Source organism: Hipposideros armiger, unplaced genomic scaffold, assembly GCF_001890085.2.
Source record: "Hipposideros armiger isolate ML-2016 unplaced genomic scaffold, ASM189008v1 scaffold_316, whole genome shotgun sequence".
Taxonomy (NCBI): domain Eukaryota; kingdom Metazoa; phylum Chordata; class Mammalia; order Chiroptera; family Hipposideridae; genus Hipposideros; species Hipposideros armiger.
Window position 1 is genome coordinate 1023864 of NW_017731666.1, and position 18702 is coordinate 1042565.

At 47.0% G+C, this 18702-nt stretch overlaps 1 protein-coding gene across 1 annotated transcript in view; it reads left to right on the forward strand.

Annotated features, from left to right (window-relative positions):
• Nucleotides 1–18702, forward strand: part of DNAJC11 (DnaJ heat shock protein family (Hsp40) member C11) — a 62520-nt gene that overhangs the window by 36508 nt on the left and 7310 nt on the right. Inside the window, exons 5-10 of the mRNA XM_019660392.1 lie at nucleotides 5354–5482; nucleotides 6377–6499; nucleotides 7462–7535; nucleotides 10511–10700; nucleotides 11277–11362; nucleotides 11709–11825. Coding sequence (XP_019515937.1) covers nucleotides 5354–5482; nucleotides 6377–6499; nucleotides 7462–7535; nucleotides 10511–10700; nucleotides 11277–11362; nucleotides 11709–11825 — 719 coding nt within the window. The remainder of the gene's footprint in view (nucleotides 1–5353; nucleotides 5483–6376; nucleotides 6500–7461; nucleotides 7536–10510; nucleotides 10701–11276; nucleotides 11363–11708; nucleotides 11826–18702) is intronic.

An 18702-nucleotide genomic window follows, 5' to 3' on the forward strand; every position in this document is an offset into this window, starting at 1 on the left:
CTGCTTCCTCGTGCTTGAGCCCAGCATTGTGCTCTGCCCTTGACTCTTCTGGGTTAGTCCTTTTCTGTGGACTTGGATCAGCACCAAAGGCTGTAGAGCCTTAAAAGTCACCAGCTCCTTGGAGTGTTCGGTCACTTTGGCCTTGTTGAAAAACATTTGTTGAGCAATATTTTTAAGCTTATAAAGGCGGCTCTACCCTCTGGTGAATCAGTTGACTTAAGTGTGGCGTTAACATAAATATTTAGCACTTGAAAAGTTTTTGGTTTTTTTTAATGAGAAAAGGAAAGGAAATAAACCATATTTTACATTATTCTGAAAGTTTTAGCCACCACAATTAGACAAATAATAAAGGAGATAGAACTATGGAAAGAGCCACCTCTATTTGCATATCTTTGAAGAACCACCTGAAAACTAACAGGACTCAGGGTTGAATGAGGCGGCCAATTACCAAGTACATGTGCATAAATCAGTAGTTTGGCCTCGGTTACCACCATCTCTCTTGGTAGAGAATGGAAACAGCCTCTCCTGACCACCTCCCTCCTGTTTCCGACACAGCAGCCAGAGGGAGCCTGCAAACTCAGGTCACACCAGGCCATTCAACTTGAAAAGCTCCGATGGCTCTGCCACCATTCATTATAAGCCAGCACCCTTCGAGTGGCCTGTACACAAGGTGACCGTGTAATTCATCATGCAAACCAGGACATTTCTGAGAGCAAAAAGTGGTGCTTAAAATAATTAAAATTATATCGTTTTTTGAAATATTTATTAACTGACACTGGTTTTATTAGAGAACCTATTAAAAGGTGTATTCAAAACTACTTTCAAAAGTAAAATATTTCTTCAGAAAAATGTACATTAAAACAGATTTTTTAAAATTATTGATGTGAACATAACAGTAGCAAAAGCAGAATCATCATTTTTGACATCCACTCACACTCTTTAATCAGTTTATCAGGTATTTGTCTCCAACATTTGGTTATGTCTTGCTTTATACCAAAATGTAGTGGCTTGCGAGAACGATTGGGTTTTCTCTCATGGTTCTGTGGATTGACAGGGCTTAGCGGGACGGTTCTCGCCTGAGAACCAGGTTCAAGCAGCCGCAGTCTGTCGGCAGCTGGTCTCGTCATGCTGAACATGCCGTCTGCACTCATGTGCCCCTGTATGCCTCAGCCGGGGTGGCTGTTACAGCTTAGAATGGGCGGCATCTCTTCCAAGGGGCCTGTCCCCAGGCTAGCTTGGGCTTCCACACAACATAACAGCATCTGGCTAGTGGGGTTGTTACCGATGAGCCAGCTTGCCCAGAAAGCATGTTCCGGAGGCCTGGAAGGTGCTGCAAGGCTTCCAGTGACCTGGCCATGAAGCCTGCACCCTCACATCCACTGAATTCTGTTGGACAAAAGTAAGTCATCAGGCCAGTGCAGAATCAGGAGTGGGCTCGGCCAGAGCGGAGACCAGCAGGCAGGACTCGCCGGGAGACATTGGGATTCTCTCTTCTATACTGTGTCACTGCTGGTTTTCTGAAGAATGGACATTGAAAGCCTTTTTATTTTCTTTTGTAACATCGCCTACCATCTTCATAAAAGCTGCATTCATATTTAGTAAATTTGACATTTCTGACATTTAATTGATTGCTCTCTGTAGATTATAGTATTCTTCATTGAGAAAATATTCTAAATGTCTTCATTTTAGAGCATATATTTTGGGCCATGTATTTTCCCAGGCACTGTCTTTCTGCCTCTGTTCAGAGTATTTTTCTATGATACATCTTTTATAAATTGTCTTTATGATCTTTTGAATGCCTTATCAAATTTAGATGCCACAAAACTGTAGGCCTGTTCCGTGTCATTCCATTCCAGGGCAGGTATAAATTTAACTAATTAAAAATGGCAGCTCCACCAAAAGATTCTTATTGAAAATCGAAATATTGCAAAATGCCAGTATGGAATTTCAAAGTGAAATAAACTGAGCTCTTACCACTTTATTTCTTCAGTTTTTCCCTCCTCACAAGCTGAATTTCAGGGTATTCTTGGTTACATGCTTTGTTTTCAGTGATTGCAGTTTCTTATGTATTTTTAAAGCTGAGGGTCCATTGTGTTTCATTTAAAAAGGAACCCCCCCAGAGGCTCAGAAGTTCCTAGTTCGAGGTTTGTAGTGTACTGCCGTGCTACAGAGTCTTTTGTACTCAGAATCAGCTTCATAAAAAGTTACTCTGTTATTCTGAATATACAAAAGCGTTTGTGCAGTTTTACAACCACGGCTTCATTTTCCACTGGTAGACCATCACAGCTTGTTCTGAAAGAATTATGCACTATTGCACTCTAGCTGTTTCCATAGATTATTCTGCTCCATGGGTTTCTTGATTGAGTGGGAACATTTTTACCATGATGCCGCTCCTCACCAAAATTGGTATTTGAGTCTCACCACAAAAACAATTTTACATTCACTGTGGAACTTTTTGGCCACATTTACAATACTGTTTATAATAATATTAGGTGTTGGGACCAGGTGAGTGGAGTGTTGGTTAAGAGCATGCTTGGGATGCCAGCTCTGAGCATCAGGGCCCGGGTTCGGATCCCACATGAGGGCCAGTGATGCCGCGCCCTCTACAGCTAAGATGGTGAACAACAGCTCAACCTGGAGCTGGGCTCCTGTGAGTGGCTGGCAGCTGGCGTGAGCTGCCAAGAGCCAACGTGAGCGGCCATCCAGTGGCCAGCGACCGATTTGCCTCACCCAGGAAGAGCACAATGATAATATCAACATGGGCCAGTGAAGCGACATCCTTCACGACTAGGCTGAAGAACAAAAGGACAGCAACTTGTCTGTTCCCCTTCCCTGATTCCCCCAACGCTGTTCCCCTCCCCCAATACCTCAATAAAATCATTAAAAAATAATAATGTCAGGTGTTTCCTCTTCTACAAAACAAATGATTATTAAGGTTAACTGATTTTCTGTTTGAAGCATCTGATTGGCACCGATAAACTGGCATCATTAGCAGTCATGAAGATCTTTCGCTAATAGAACCAACATATAAACAGCTATTGCTCTATCTTTCATTTGCATGTTGCAAACCTTAAAATGGAAAAAAAATGAGTTAAATTAACATAGAGGAACTACCATTTGATTTAAAGAAGTCATTTTTCACAGTCATATGTAAATACACCTGCCACTCACATTCGGGCATAGCTTTGTTTTTTGAAGAACAACTGACTATTGAGGATGCTGGTGCTTCTTTAGCAGATTCTAAGACTTGATTTTCTTATGTTTGGCATTAGCGCTGTGGGTGGTCGATGGTGAAAACATTCAAGTTACAAGTTCAACTTTCTGAGAAAACGAAAATTTAGTACTTTATTTTTTTTGCATTAAACCTACACTGTTTAATCTCATTGTTACCTAAAGAGTTCATCAAAAAGCAAGCATTACCCCCTTACCAAAGAAAAGAAACTGTAGATTTATATCAGGAGTTACCACATTTGAACCGCTGCCTGTTTTTGTATGACCTATGAGCTAAGAATGGTGTTTACATTTTTAAACGTAAAGAAGAATATTTGGAGATGTGGAAATTATATGGAAATCAGGATCAATGACCACAGTTTGACTGGAACACAGTCAGCCCCCATCACTCATCAGCATCTGGCTGCATCCCCTACAGCAGCAGAGACTGGTCCACACGCCGAGAACGTTCACAATGGCCTCTCACAGAAAAAGTGTCAGCCCCTGATTTACACCGTTCAAAAGAGGATCAAAACATGGGTGAGTGATCAGACTGCTCCTGATCATTCTGCTGCCAGGCTGGCCCCTCTGTTTCCCGCACCTGTTCACATACCCCTAGAGCTTGCCGTGGACCTGGCTGACCGGTGGCTTGACAGCTTCATCCATGTCACAGGCCCAGGCACCGGCCATCTGCTTAATGCGCCAAATGGGCAGCAGCATCTAATGCTTGTCCTGCCACCAGCTGAGATTGGAAGGCGTGCGCTGTGCTGACCACCAGATCTGCAAGCACCTGCGTGCAGGTACTAGGATGGGCAGAACTGCTTACGCCTCACCTGGAAAAGAAATGACAGACGACTGATGGCATATCCTTGTCATCTCCTAAAGTCACCGTGCATCCCACACAGCATCAGATGGGATGGTGGCAGGTGTTAAAAGTACAGAGTGAAGGCCTGTCCACCAAATCCACGCCGGCTTCTTAGCTTAAGGCAACTGTTGACGAAGATACTATTGGTGATGGTACTATTATCGATGATGATAATACTTAGTTTAAAAATGGAAATCTGGGATTACTGCTGCACCAACCAAAACAGCAGGGTTAAACATATTATCCCTGATAACCACCCCCCATAACATTCTACAGATCACCTACTCGCGACACCCCCTCCAAGTTCCTCATCTACCGTGGCCCTCCCTCTGCTGCAGCCTCAGCGGCATTCTCACTCCTAGATGCCCATAAGTTCATTGTCATTACCTTCACACATCTTTGTTCAGATGCTCCCTTCTCAGGGAGAAGAACCCACCCTCCCAAGCTACTTTGGGGTGATAGAAATGTGTTGTGATTTTGAAGGTGGTTTCACAATTGTACACACCTGTCAAAATCCGTTAAATTATACACTTCACATGGGTGCAGTTTATATTATATGTAAATTAAATCTTGAAGGTTTTAAAAATGGGCTGCAGAGAATTTAATAAAAATGTGTGTGTGGTCGTGGTTTTATATGTCGGACTAAGATATATGCCCATTTGGAAAGTCTTATGACAATAAAAGAAAATAATAAACATTGATTTTTCTGAGGAAGGAGCATTTTTATCTGTCAGCAAAATTTTAACCTAGTATATCTTGAGAGAATATGGAGTCCTGCTTCTCAAAACTTAATTCTCAAATTAATTTGAGCAGGGGGAACCAGTTTGAAATCTCCCATTTGTTAATAATTAATTTTGTTTGCATTTCTTTACCTTTGAAGATAGTTTTACGTTTTAAACAGTGTTAAGGTCATTTTGTGATGTAAGCATATTTAGAGGAAAATGTTTAATCCGTGTAGCTAGTTTCTAGGTTTATGCGTTCGTGGGTTAACCCCGGAGACGATCTGTTTAGAGCCATGAAATGGGTCGTTTGGTCTCTAAAAATCAAAATGCATAGATCTTATTTCTTTTCCTAACACTCGTCTTTGGCGTGTCATTTGCCGGCATGACAGGTTTTCTGGCTCTAGGAGCCAGTGGTGCTGTGCGTTGCTTGGTTTGAACCATGACTTTCGCGGCATTCGTGCAGCCAATGAACCAGGCCAGCTGCCAGAAGGTAGCGTATTGCCTTTCGTTTCACAAACTCCACTCTTGGTGCTGACTGCTTGCTTTTCTGTCCCAGGGGACCATCAGCGTGGGCATCGATGCCACTGACCTTTTCGATCGCTATGAAGAGGAGTATGAAGATGTGTCCGGAAGTGGCTTTCCGCAGATTGAAATCAACAAGATGCACATATCCCAGTCCATCGAGGTAAAGGGCGCAGACGCCTTCCCAAGGACAGCGGGGCCTGGCTTAACGAGGCACAGTGCGCTGAGCAGCGGGGCTGGGACAGTCTGTTCAGGGTTTTCTCATCTTTATTTATGAAAGGCTGCAATAAGCTCTTTAAGAAAAGAGCTCCAGTCACAGCCCTGTTACTGCTTTGCCAACATGTTAGCAGCATTGGGGGTCGGGGGGTGCTGAGCTTAGCTTCCAAGGTCTCAGGGCTTTCCAGTCAGGAAGTGCGAATGGCCTAGGAGCCCAAGGTCATGGTGATTTTAGAAGAGAAAGCAGATCTCCACGGGTAATTCCAAGAACCGGTCTTAGTATTGAGGCACAATACTGTGCTGAAAACAATATTCAGCTGAGCCCTGGGGTCACTAAAATGTCATCTTTCTGCTGCTATTTGGGAGTGGCAATGCCAGGCCATTCTACTGAGGGTTACAGGTCTCTGCCTCCTCAACCCCTGTATCTGTCCTAAAGTGCATCGACCTAGGACACCAAGTCCTAACTCAGGGAAACTTGCCCCCCTTGGAGCCTCCAGGGTGAATGGATGGCCCTGAGAGGGCACACCGTGATGTCACCATGATGTCCGAAGCCGTTGGTACACTGAGAACCAACAGTTAGCCCCGTGTTCCTCCTGGCTTTTTTTGAAACTTGCCCATTTAAAGCTTTTGCAAAACATTACCTTGGTGGCCACACGCAGTTCACGTGGCCAAGTGGGGAGACGTGAAGCCACTGAGTGGAGGGAACTCTGCTTCCCGACACACTTGAGCTGTGAGGTCACCTGCACTTCTGGCCTTGCACGTGTGTGTACTCATTAGGCTGCTGTCCTTGGCACTTCCTGTTGCTTTGACTCATTTATTACCAGCAAATGTCACTTCCTAGGCACCCTTGACAGCTACAGACACAGCCATCCTCTCTGGAAGCCTCTCGACCCAGAATGGGAATGGAGGGGGTTCCATTAACTTCGCGCTCAGACGAGTCACTTCTGCGAAGGGCTGGGGAGAGGTAAGAACGTCGGCTGGAGGGCCGTGTTGTCTGTCCATTGCAAAGCCTCATTTCTGAGCATTTGCACTCAGAGCTAACCCTCAGAATGATCTAGCATAGCCTCATCACTAACGGTACTGATGTCAAACTTCCTAAGTAAACTCTCTCCCAAGAGAGAACAAATATGTCTCATCTCTGAGAAGGAAGCCTCTCTGCCGAACAGCTCAGTGAGGATAAAACCACAGAGCTTCCCTAGAGATGCCAACTTCCAGAAATCCAACCTGGAAACTCAGCATCTGTGTTCCCTTGAAGCAAAAACTGATAGGCTGTTCCCTTTTCCTGCGCAACTCAGAGGGCAGTGCCTCTGTCTCGGCGCCCTGGACCACTGATTGACGGTCAGTTGTCAATTAACAGCCAGTGCTGCCCAGCAAATTGAGCTGCATCAAATTAACAGAAGAGTTGCCTTGAAAGTCACCCAGACTAGTAAGTGAGGCCGCCAGGACCAGCTGGTCCGAGGCTCCTGTGGAACTGCCGATGGGTTTCACATGAGACCCCTGAGAACCATCTCCAGTCACCTGTGAACCTGGGCGCCCAGTGAAGCAGAGCAAAGAAGTGGGCACTGCCAGGAAGGGGTGGGCCCCAGCTGACTGCAGCGCCACTACAGAGGGGCCCATGTTGCCTCCCCTTCTGACCTGAGCTGGGGGGCGAGCAGTGTTTCTCTGGAAGGGCACCTTTCTGAAACACACCTCATTGGAACCTGCCTTCTTTGGATCCGCGGACACGGCCGTCTCCATCTGGCAGAGGTTGAGATGAGACCGGGGGAACCTCCCAGCCCCTCCTTTCAGAGCCCTGGCAAAGGCCTCTCTAGGGCTTTGAATCAGATGAAGGAAGTATAACCAAAGGTGCTTCCCTGAGACCTGGGTTGCTGCTGCGAGATAAAATGCCACTAATGCTTTTTCTTTTTCTTTTTCTTTTTTGAACAGTTAGAATTTGGAGCCGGGGATCTGCAGGGGCCTCTGTTTGGTCTAAAGCTGTTCCGTAATCTCACACCAAGATGGTAAATATCAAGAGATAAATCCCCTGACGGTTTTTGTGGATTTAGGAGGCCAGAAGCTGTGTGTTCTTTTTGTCAAGGTCATCTGGAGCTGCCCCGTCTGTCCTACAGAGTCACCGAGGGCAGACCCCGCAGTACTGGCATGGAGCCCCGGCAGAGAGCACTGGACTGGGGGCGGGGGCTTCTCTCTGGTCCTCAGTTTCCCCGTCTGTGGGGACGAGGCCCCTGCCCTGCCTGGTCACTGTGGGCGTGAGGACCCTGGAGACTGGAGGGAAGGTGCCTTCAAGGGACGCTGGTCAGCCGTCTGGCGTTGATGAGCTTGTGCGTCATTTCTTTGGCCCTGAGAATGTGTGAAACTCTGGGAAGAGGGCCCAGCGAGGCAGCTCGTGAGATTGCCTGGTCTCAATAGGTGGACGTGCTGGAGCTTTAAATGCCCCCTGGCAGTGAGGTCACACTCCTAAAACTTATCCCCCGGTCCCTCCTAGGACAACCAGGGAGGGATGTCCTTGTTCTCATTCGGGGGGTACCTGTGAGCTCAGATAAAAGGACTGGGCGGAACGTAAACTAAAGCCACTTTTCTCGGGGATAAGTCCAGCTCAAGGAGTCCTGGAACGGGGATGTGTTTGAAAGTGAAGGCAGCTCACTCCTCGTTGGACATGTATCTGCCAGGCCCTGCAGCGTAAGACCAGCCCCTGCCCTCTGGTCTGGTAGTGAAAGCAGGCTCGCAGGTCAGTCCGACACTCGGAGAGTAAGGAAAGTGTGAGAAAGGACATGGCGACAGGGACAGGAGGGGACCACGCTTGTGAAGATGAGTGCAGCCAGAGCAGAGGCCAGAAAGCAGTGCTTCCAGGCAAAGCCTGGGGTGCTCTGGGCTCCCCCATGTTGGTTAAAACCCGGCTTCTCCAGCCTCAGCTCTAGGACCTGGATTCAGTGGGCCTGGGAAGTGGACTAGGACGTATATCTTTAACCAGAATGTCAGGTGAGCAGCGCTGTCCTGACCTGGCTGCTTAGGATTGCCACCTGTGACACCTTCTCAAAGCACAGGCTCTTGCCCCCACTCCCAGACCCCCTGGATCGGGTCCTCTTAGGAAGGGATTGGGAATTGATCGTTTGATGCAGCACAGCCTGTCTTTCTGAAGATCGGACTAGTGAGGAGATGCCTCATGGAGGAAACTGTTGGCCGCTTCGTTCTGGTTGAGCCTCAGAGTGTCTGTCTGGCCTCTGAGTGCTCACCTGGGTCGAGGGCTGGGTCTCAGCTTTTGCAGGCATAGAAACTGGATTTCATGGAGGATGCCAGTTTATGTGGGCAGTGTCACTCCTAGGGCGCCCTGGTCCTAGGGTTGGGCTACTTACAAGTCCAAACAAGTGTCAGGAAAGTTGCTTGGTGTTGAATGAGCCCAAGAAAGGTGGCAGCTGGAATGCTCTCGTCCCCTGCAGGTCCTACCCTGCTGGTGTCTCCCCAGTCTGTCTCTCTAGGACATGCTGGATAAAAATACCAAATCTTATTGCTTGGGTTAAACAAGGGTCTCATTCTTTACATGTTGGCTCTTTTATTTTATTTATTTATTTTTTAAATATATATATATATATATATATATATATATATATATATATATATAATTTATTTATTTATTTTTTTTTTTTCCCGCTGAGCCATCCTGCTACCTGTTGGCAGCTCAGCGGCTGCTCAGCTCGGGCTGGACTCGAACCACTGTTGCTCAGAGCTCAAACTCTTGAGCGAGCTCTTAACCAACTGAGCCACTCGGCCGGCCCATGTTGGCTCTTTTAAATGTCACTGTGCACCTCTGTCTTGAAATTCTGCGGTGACTTGTATCTTTCTTCCTGCTCTCTCCCCTGGTCCCATGTGACTAAGCAGAAAATGCAGCAGGCACTGTCGGTGTGACTTGAGTGCGAACTAGAGAGAGAGGGTTAGCTTGGGGCCTGAGAGGAAGGAGTTAATGCATTGCGCCCTGGGAAGCTATTGAGAGTTGGTTAGTGAAAGAGTTCAGACTGACCACATTTATTATTATTTTAATGGAAAAATAGACACCGCAGGAGCTAAACCAGGGTGATCAGGCACCTGCTGGGCTGTTTCCTGAATGTCGGCTCTTTGCTCATCTCTGAATACCATGAGTCGAGTGATGTGAATCCCTTTGTTATTAAAATGAAATACCCCTTGTTAACCAGAAGATGGGGCTGGCTCCCTGGAAACAAGCTTCAGCGGCCTTTCAGGGGAAACGGTGTGCTGCTGGGCAGGTCCTTAAACAAGGTCGTGTCCTTGGGCCTGGTTTCAGTAGTGTGGAGATGCCAGGGAACTTAACTCTTGTTTAGATCAAAATCGGTTTCGTTAGACATCGTGTCGCTTAAAGTCGCAGAACCTATCGTTGATAGTAAGTGAGGACTAGCATTTCAAGTAGCTTCAGCCAACAGTCCCAACCGTGGACTTGGGCGGTCTTTTAAATGCCTGGCCCCACCTGGCAGTGCTGACTTAATTGGTCTGTGGTGGGCCCAGAGTGAGTGGTCCTCAAGCTGTACTGCACCGGCAGCGTCACCTGGCAAGCTTTCAACACTCCAAGCCTATTACCCCCTCCCCCATCACGGAATCCCTGAGGGTAGGAGCCGACCTTGTGTAATGTTTAGATTAGCTGGGTGACTCTAGTTTGTGGCCAACTTTGGGAACCTCCCCAGGTGATCTAAGTTGCAGGAGGATTGGATCCATGACTGGGGAACGCAGACATTCAGGTGCCTCTTGGGTTGTGGCTGACCTTGGAGTGGGGCGAAGTGGGGGTGAGGAGGGGAGGGGAGGGGCGTGCAGTCGGCAGGCCGGATACTGGAAACATCCCCGAGTCGCCTGTTCTGGCTCGGCCTCGTGCTTCCGTGCAGGATCTGGCTCAGGGATAAGGGGGGCGGTCTGAGCAGGGAGAACAGCTGAGAGCCAGGTGTCATCCAGGACCCTTTCTGTCTGTGTGTGTCCCCAGCTTTGTGACGACAAACTGTGCTCTGCAGTTTTCGTCCCGTGGCATCCGGCCCGGCCTTACCACTGTCCTGGCCCGGAACCTGGACAAGAACACCGTGGGCTACCTGCAGTGGCGATGGGGTATCCAGTCGGCCATGAACACGAGCCTCGTCCGGGACACCAAAACCAGCCACTTCACTGTGGCCCTGCAGGTGACCAAGCTCTGCCCACCCCCTCAGCGCTCCTCTTAGGCCTTCAGCTGGTCGCCCTGCGCGAATCTGAGCACCTGTGGGAGGGACTCAGAGGGGCAGGTTTCAGTCGCTCTCAGGAGTGCTGAAATGCTGCTGTTCTCAGGCTCCCAGGGTAGCTGTGCTCCAGGTGTCCTGAAGCAAAAGCCTTTTCACGTCATCGGGGTAGGGGCAGCCCTGGTTGGTAGGCAACCCCAAAGCAGAATCACACATCCAGATACCACTTTGGCCAGGCGGGGGCACAGGGCATGAGAGAGGCCGCCCCTCAAAGGGCAGCTGCTCCTCAGCTCTCTCCAGTTGCTGCCATGTAGGAACACAGAATTTTTTGTTTTCATGAGGCAGAAAACTGGGTTTTTATGTGAAATCACCCTGTCTTTCCATACTGGCTTCGGGTAAACATTCCCCCACTGTGTGCGGCTGCCAGGTCATGGCCTCTGAGAGGCCAGCCCATGATGGGTGCTCAGCAGCCATGCGGGGGCCGGAGCCGAGCCGCCTGGCAGTCGCGGCCACCGGCCATGGTTTCTCCCTCTGTCTTCTCAGCTTGGAATCCCCCACTCCTTTGCACTGATCAGCTATCAGCACAAATTCCAGGATGACGATCAGACTCGTGTGAAAGGGTCCCTCAAGTAAGTACTGGCCTGGCCCACCCAGGAGCGTGCCTGACTGCAGGCTGTGATGGTGGAGCCGGTCGGTGGGAGGTGCCTGCTCGCCATCATCTCCCGTGCGACGTTCCTGGACGCCTCCTGTAGACAGGCGCTGGGATTGGCTGCTGGGATTAGCCCCGGGCCTTGGGGGACTGAGTCTGATGCAACTGGTCGTCGGTGTCCTGGCTTTGTTCAGTGACCGAGGGTGTCAGTCATGCACCTGCTCCCTGGGCGGGGTGCGGGGGGGTGAGGGTGGGGGGACTCCGCCTCTGTTCTGAGTGGGTCCGGGCGCTAAGGGCCCTTGCTCACTGTGACCTGCTCCCTGCAGGGCAGGCTTCTTTGGGACGGTGGTGGAGTACGGAGCAGAGAGGAAAATCTCCAGCCACAGCATTTTAGGTGCAACTGTCAGCATCGGAGTCCCACAGGGTGTCTCTCTCAAAGTCAAGTAAGTGATTTTGTTCTGTCTTTGGCATTTAAGCAAATGTCAGGGAGTCCGGTAGCCCCACCTTCAGTTCGTGAGGTCTGTGTCTCTGCTTTCTGAGAACTTCCATGCGCTCCAACGCGCCTGCGTCTCTTCTTCCCCTTGGCCTTCCCTGGTGGCCCTGGACGCATGCCCACTCACCCACACCACTCCCCAATACCACACGTGTGCACAGCCTCCTCACCAGCACAGGCAGCGTCGGCTGCTCCCTCTGGTTCCCTTTCTCCCCTGCTTCAGTGAGTCCTTCCTGCCGTCCAGCCTCTGCACTGCCTCTGGTTTTACCTGCCTGGTCGGTTGCTTCTGAATGGAGGCCTCACTGTAGGGCCCAGTCCTTGTCTGTCTAGACTCACTCCCCAAGGGGTCTCACCAAGCCTCATGGCTTTAAATGCCTTCGTGCCTTAGTGACACATTTCTCTTTTTTTTTAATGTTGTTTTTTGTTTTCTTTTTTTAAAGATTTTTATTGGGGAATTGTGGGGATGGGAACGGTGCTGGGGAATTGGGGGAAGGGGAACAGACAAGTTGCTGTCCTTTTGCTCTTTAGTCTAGTTGTGGAGGACGTTGCTTCACTGGCCCAAATTGGCACCATCATTGCGCTCTTCCCTGGCGAGGCACATCAGTCGCCGGCTTCTGGACGGCCGCTCACAGCAGCTGCTGGCTGCTCACGCTGGCTGCTGGCTACATACGGTAGCTCATGGCAACCCACTGCAGCAGTGGCTGCAGCCTTTGCCGTCGCCGGCGACTCACAGCAGCCCAGCTCCAGGTTGAGGTGTTGTTCAGCATCTTAGCTGTAGAGGGCAGTGTCACTGGCCCTCATATGTGGGATCCGAACCGGGGCCGTCTGGCGTCCCAAGCCAGTTCTTAACCATCGCGCCACTCGGCCAGCCCATGACACATTTCTCTTATAGCTCCACCTGGCCCTCCCCCCAGATCTCCAGCTCACGTGTCCAACTTCCTTTTCTGAATCTCAGTTTGGAGAGCTAACTGCATCTCAAACGTCTAAAACAGAACAACTGATCCTCCCCCCACTCTCAGACACGCACATCTTTCAAAACCTGCTCTGCCTGAGGTCCTTCCCTCACAGCAGATGAGAGTTCCATCCTTCCAGTTGTCTGTCTTGTAAAGCCTTGGCGTTAGCCGTGTTCACTGTTCCCACACTAACGGACCACAAACCATCTCACGCTACCCTGACAGCACGGCCTGAGCCTGACCCTTTCTCACAGCCTCGCTGCTACCCCCATCCATGTCTGAATGACTGCAGTATCGTGACCCATCTCCGTTCCCTGCCTGACACTGCTCCACGTGGGCAGTCTTGTTAAATTGTAAGTCAATGGATGTCACCCTTCTGCTTCAAACCCACAGTGACGGCCGCAGTGCAAGGCATAAGCCGCAGGCTTTCAGGCCCTCCGTGACCTGGCCCCTCGCTGTCCTTCTCACCATCTCTCCTCCCAGCCACCCCATGCTCATGCCACTCCCGCCCTACTGGACTCCGCGCTGCCCCTGGAACACACCAAGCCCAGTCCCCAGAGAGCCACATGCTTCGTCCCTTTGATTCCCTCAGGTCTCTGCTCACATGTCACCTAATGGCCCAAACCATCCCTCCTCACCCCTGTGTAAAATAGTGACCCCTCACCTTGCCCCAGGGAATCCCTTTCCCAGACACCCTGTTTATTATTCTGCATTGCCCCCACCTCCATCAGTGCTCCTGCGGCCTAGAACACAACCTGGCACCGGTGGCTGTGCCAGGAACTCAGTAATCACATCTCGGTTTTGGAGATGAGAGCCAAAGCAGGTCACCAAGATCAGAGCTGGCATTATCCTCAGATAAGATTTGAGGACAGGTGAGCTTTAAAAAGGGCATACAGAGAGCTAATTTTTGGTGGTCTAGTCCTTTTCTCCCTTCCCCCCAAATTGGGACTACTAACAGGGCACAGCTCTCCGCGGTTCAGTTTCTGTTTTCAAACAAGTCTACAGTGCAGATGTCACCTGACATAATCGGAATTGAATTCTAGTCTCAAGAATGACACTCCGGAACTTCAGAAAGAAACATTTTCATTTCAGCTTAGTTTCCTGTGTTAATAGGCTGAACTGCCCATATCATGTTGGTATAAACCGAAGATTTGCCCGAAGGCACCAGAGTTCAGCAATAGCTCATGATCTTACTTTGCTTACTATTCTCTTATATTTGTTTATTTGATGCACCACATTAAGTTCTGAATGTTAAATCAAGCTTACACTCCTGAGGAAAATTCCACTTGATCGTGATATACAATACTTTTCATGTGTTGCCTGATATGGTTAGCTAATATCTTACTAAGGATTTTTGCAACTGTATTTATAAGGGATGCTGGTCTGTAACTTTTTTTTTTTTTTGGTCTATAACTTTCTTATTGTGTGTTTGTCAGGTTTGGGAATGAGTTATGCCAGCTTGATAAAGTGAGTTAGGAAGTGTTCCTTCTTCCTTTGTTTTCTGAAAGAATTTGTGTAATACTGGTATTATTTCTTTCTTATGTTTCATAGAATTCACCAGTGACATCAACTGAGCCTGAATTTTCTTTGTAGGAAGGTTTTGGTTAATGAATTCAATTTCTTTCATAAATACAGAGCTTTTCTAATTTTCTCTTTCATCTTATATGTCAGCTTTGTTAATTTGTGGTTTTTTAAAGCATTTGTTCATTGCATCTAAGTGTCAAATTTGTTAGCATAAAGTCACTCATTAATATACTCTCATCCCTTTTTTTTTTTTTTTTTTAAGTTGGTTTTTGTTTGTTTGTTTGTTTGTTTTTTATTGGGGAATTGGGGGGATGGGAACAGTGCTGGGGAATTGGGGAAAGGGGAACAGACAAGTTGCTGTCGTTTTTGTTCTTCAGTCTAGTTGTGGAGGATGTTGCTTCACTGGCCCAAGTTGGCACCATCATTGCGCTCTTCCCGGGTGAGGCAGATCAGTCGCCGGCTTCTGGACGGCCGCTCACTGCGGCTGCTGGCCGCTCACGCTGGCTGCTGGCTACACATGGTAGGTAGCCCATGGCAATCCACTGCCACAGGGACTGCAGCCCACGCCGTCACCGGCGACTCATGGCAGCCCAGCTCCAGGTTGAGCTGTTGTTCAGCATCTTAGCTGTGGAGGGCAGTGTCACTGGCCCTCATATGTGGGATCCGAACCGGGGCCCTCTGGCATCCCAAGCGAGTTCTTAACCATCGCGCCACTCGGCCGGCCCTACTCTCATCCTTTTAACATCTGTAGTTATCTGCAGACAATCCCTCTCCTCATTCCTAATGTTGGTAATTTGTATTCTTTCAACCTAGGGTACTCAACATTTTTTTTTTTCTCTTCTGTGTCTGACTTGTTTTTAAAATTTTTTTATTATTTATTTTTTATTGTGAAATAAACATTTTTTTAAATTAGTTTCAGCTGTACAACACAGTGCAATAGTTATACTTTTTACCCCTCAAAGTGACAACTCCCCTCCCCCATCAACTTTTCAAAGAACTAGATTTTGACTTTGTTAATTTTCTCTATTATTTATCTGTTTCTATTTCATTGATGTCTGACCATATTTCCTTTTTTCTACTTATTTCAGTTTTATTTTGCTCTTTTTTTTCTAGCTTTTTAAGGTCAAACCTTAGGTTATTAACTTGAGACCTTCTTTTCTAATATAAGCATCTAAGGCTATATATTACTCGGTCCTACAAATTTTAATATGTTGTGTTATCATTATCATTCAAACTGTTTTCTAATTTCACTTTTAGAAATGTATTGCTTCATTTCCAAATATTTGTTTTTTTCTAAATATCTGATTGTTGATTTCTAATTTCACTTCATTTTGGTCAGAGAACATATTCTGTATGATTGCAGTCTTTTTAAATATATTAAGACTAGTTTTATGGCCCAACATATAATAGATACTGGTGAATGTATCATGTGTATGTGAAAAGAGTGTGTATCCTGCAGTTGTTGGGCGTAGTGCTCTATAAATATCTATTAGGTCAAGAGAATTGACAGCATTTGTCAGAAATCAGAATTTCTATGACTACTGTTTTTGTTAGGGAGTTCTATCAATTGCTGAGAGAGAGGCGTTAAAATCTCTGACTATATGGAATTCTCCATTTCTTGTTGATTTTGCTTTGTGTATTTTTAAGAACTGTTATTAGACACATACTTTTTTTATTGTTACATCTTCCTGATGAGTTGACCTTCCTACCACTGTGAAGTCTCCCTCTTTGTCTAACAGTCCTCTTTGTCTTGAAGTCTGCTTTATCTGATGTTAGTTTAGCAATTCCAGTCTTCTGCTTTCTCTTTACATTTGACCTGTCTCTGTGTTTATATTTAAAGTGCCTCTCATAAGCAGCATATAGTTGGGTCTTGCTTTTCCATTCGTACAGTCCATTCGCATAATCTTCCTAAACTTTTTAACTAGAGTGTTTGAGTTCACTAATATTTAATGTAATTACTGGTATGGTTGCATTTAAGCCTGTTACTTTTTTTTTTTTTAAGATTTTATTGGGGAATTGGGGGAGGGGAACAGCATTGGGGAATCGGGAAAGGGGAACAGACAAGTTGTTGTCCTTTTGTTCTTCAGTCTAGTTGTGGAAGACGTCGCTTCACTGGCCCATGTTGGTATTGTGATCATTGCGCTCTTCCTGGGTGAGGCAGTCACTCGCTGGCCACTGGACGGCCACTCACGGCAGCTCTTGGCAGCCCACTGCAGCCTACGCCGTTGCCAGGGACTCATGGCAGCCCAGCTCCAGGTTGAGCTGTTGTTCACTATCTTAGCTGTAGAGGGCAGTGTCACTGGCCCTCATATGTGGGATCCGAACCGGGGCCCTGATGCTCAGAGCTGGAGTCTCAAGCCAGCTCTTAACCAACGCACCACTCGGCCAGCCCAAGCCTGTTACTTATTGTTTTCTATTCATCCCTTCTGGTTTTTTGTTCACTAACCATGTTCTTCTGCTTTCTTTTACATTAACAATATTTTTAGCGTCCATTTTAATTTATCTGTTGACTTTTTAGCTATATCTCTTTACATTATTTTTTCCTTAATGGTAGCTTTAGAGATTACAGTGCACATTGTTAACAACCTTCCATCACTTTAGATTTAGATTTAATACTGTATTATTTCATGTAAAATGAAGAACCTCGAAAACTTCTAGGGCCATTTTCCTGCACCCCAAGTCCTTTATGCTGTAATTGTCATATGTGTTACATCTGTATACATTATAATCCCCACAATAATGTTGTAATTTTGACTTTAAATAATCATATATATGTTAAAGAAATTAAGGGAGTAAAAGTCTTATTTTTAGCCACTTTTTTTCCCCTCCATTTCTGATGTTCTTATTCCTTCCTAAAAATCCGAGTTTCCTTCTGGTATTAGTTTTTTTGGCCTGAAAACTTTTTTAGCTCTTCTTATATAGTGTAAGCCTACCAGTGGTGACCGCTTAGTATTCTTCAACCAGAAAATACGTTTATCTTTCCTCTATTATGCTTTTATATTTTATTGATTTATTATATTTTATCTATATTCATCATTTCCTTTTCATTTCATATTAAAATAGTTCAGTTACAGGCATTCCTGCCCCAGAACTAAGCTGCTATCATTGCTATAGTTTTTAAAGTCAGGTTTATTGAGATAAAATCTACATAAATTAAAATTCATCCTTTTTGTACATTGCTGTTTTGACAATCACATAAGTCATGTAACACAATCAAGATATAGAACATTTCCATCATCCCCCCAAATTCCATCATCCCCCCAAGTTCCATCATCCCCCCCAAGTTCCCTCATGCCCTTTATGTGCTTTCCCCAGGCCCTGGCAACTACTGATCTGTTTTGCTCCTTATATTTTTGCCGTTTTCAAAATGTCATGTACGTGGACTCATAGAGCTGAAGCCTTTGCTTCTTTCAGGGGCATAACGCACTGGAGCTGCATCTGTATTGTTGCAGAGGTCACATCAGTAGCATGCTCACTTTTATTGCCGCTGAGTGTCGCGCTGTGTACATGTCCACAGTCTGTTTATCAGTTTCAGGGTGTTTCCATTGTTCCCAGTTGTTGACATTGACAGATAAAGCCAATATAGACATTCACTACAGGTTTTGTGTGAACATTAAGTTTTGATTTCTCTTGGGTAAACACCTAGGAGGAGGCATGCAGAGTCATATGGTGGCTGCGTGTTTAACTTTATAACAAAGTACCAAGCTGTTTTCGAACATGGTTTCATTTCCTTTTCCCACCAGCAGCATATGAGAGTTCCATTTGCTCCACCTTCTCACCAACCCTTGGTATGTTTGGGGGTTTTTGGTTATTTTAACACGCATGTAGGTGTATCCCATTATGGTTTTGACTTGCATTTCCCTAATATCTAAGGATGTAGAGCTTCTCTTCGTGGCCTTATTTGCCATCCATATATCTTTTTCAGTGAAATCTGTTTTTTGGTTTTTGGGTTTTTTTTAAAGATGTTATTGGGGAATTGGGGGCAGGGAACAGCCAAGTTGCCGTCCTTCAATCCTAGCTGTGGAGGGCGCAGCCAGCTCAGCTCCAAGTCCAGATGCACCGCTCAGCTTAAGGTGCTGAGCCCAATCTTTAGTTGGGGGTGGGCGTAGCTCACCATCTTGAACAGGCAACTTTGTTGTTAGGAGCACGCGCTCCCACCAGCTGAGCCATCCCGCCACTCGCTGGCAGCCCAGCGGCAGCCCAGCTCAGGCACAGCTCACTGGCCCATGTGGGAATTGAACCAGCGGCCCTGTTGCCCAGAGCTTGCACTCTTGAGCAACCGCTTAACCAACTGAGCCACTCGGTTGGCCCCTTCAATGAAATCTGTTCAAATCTTTTGTCTATTTTCTT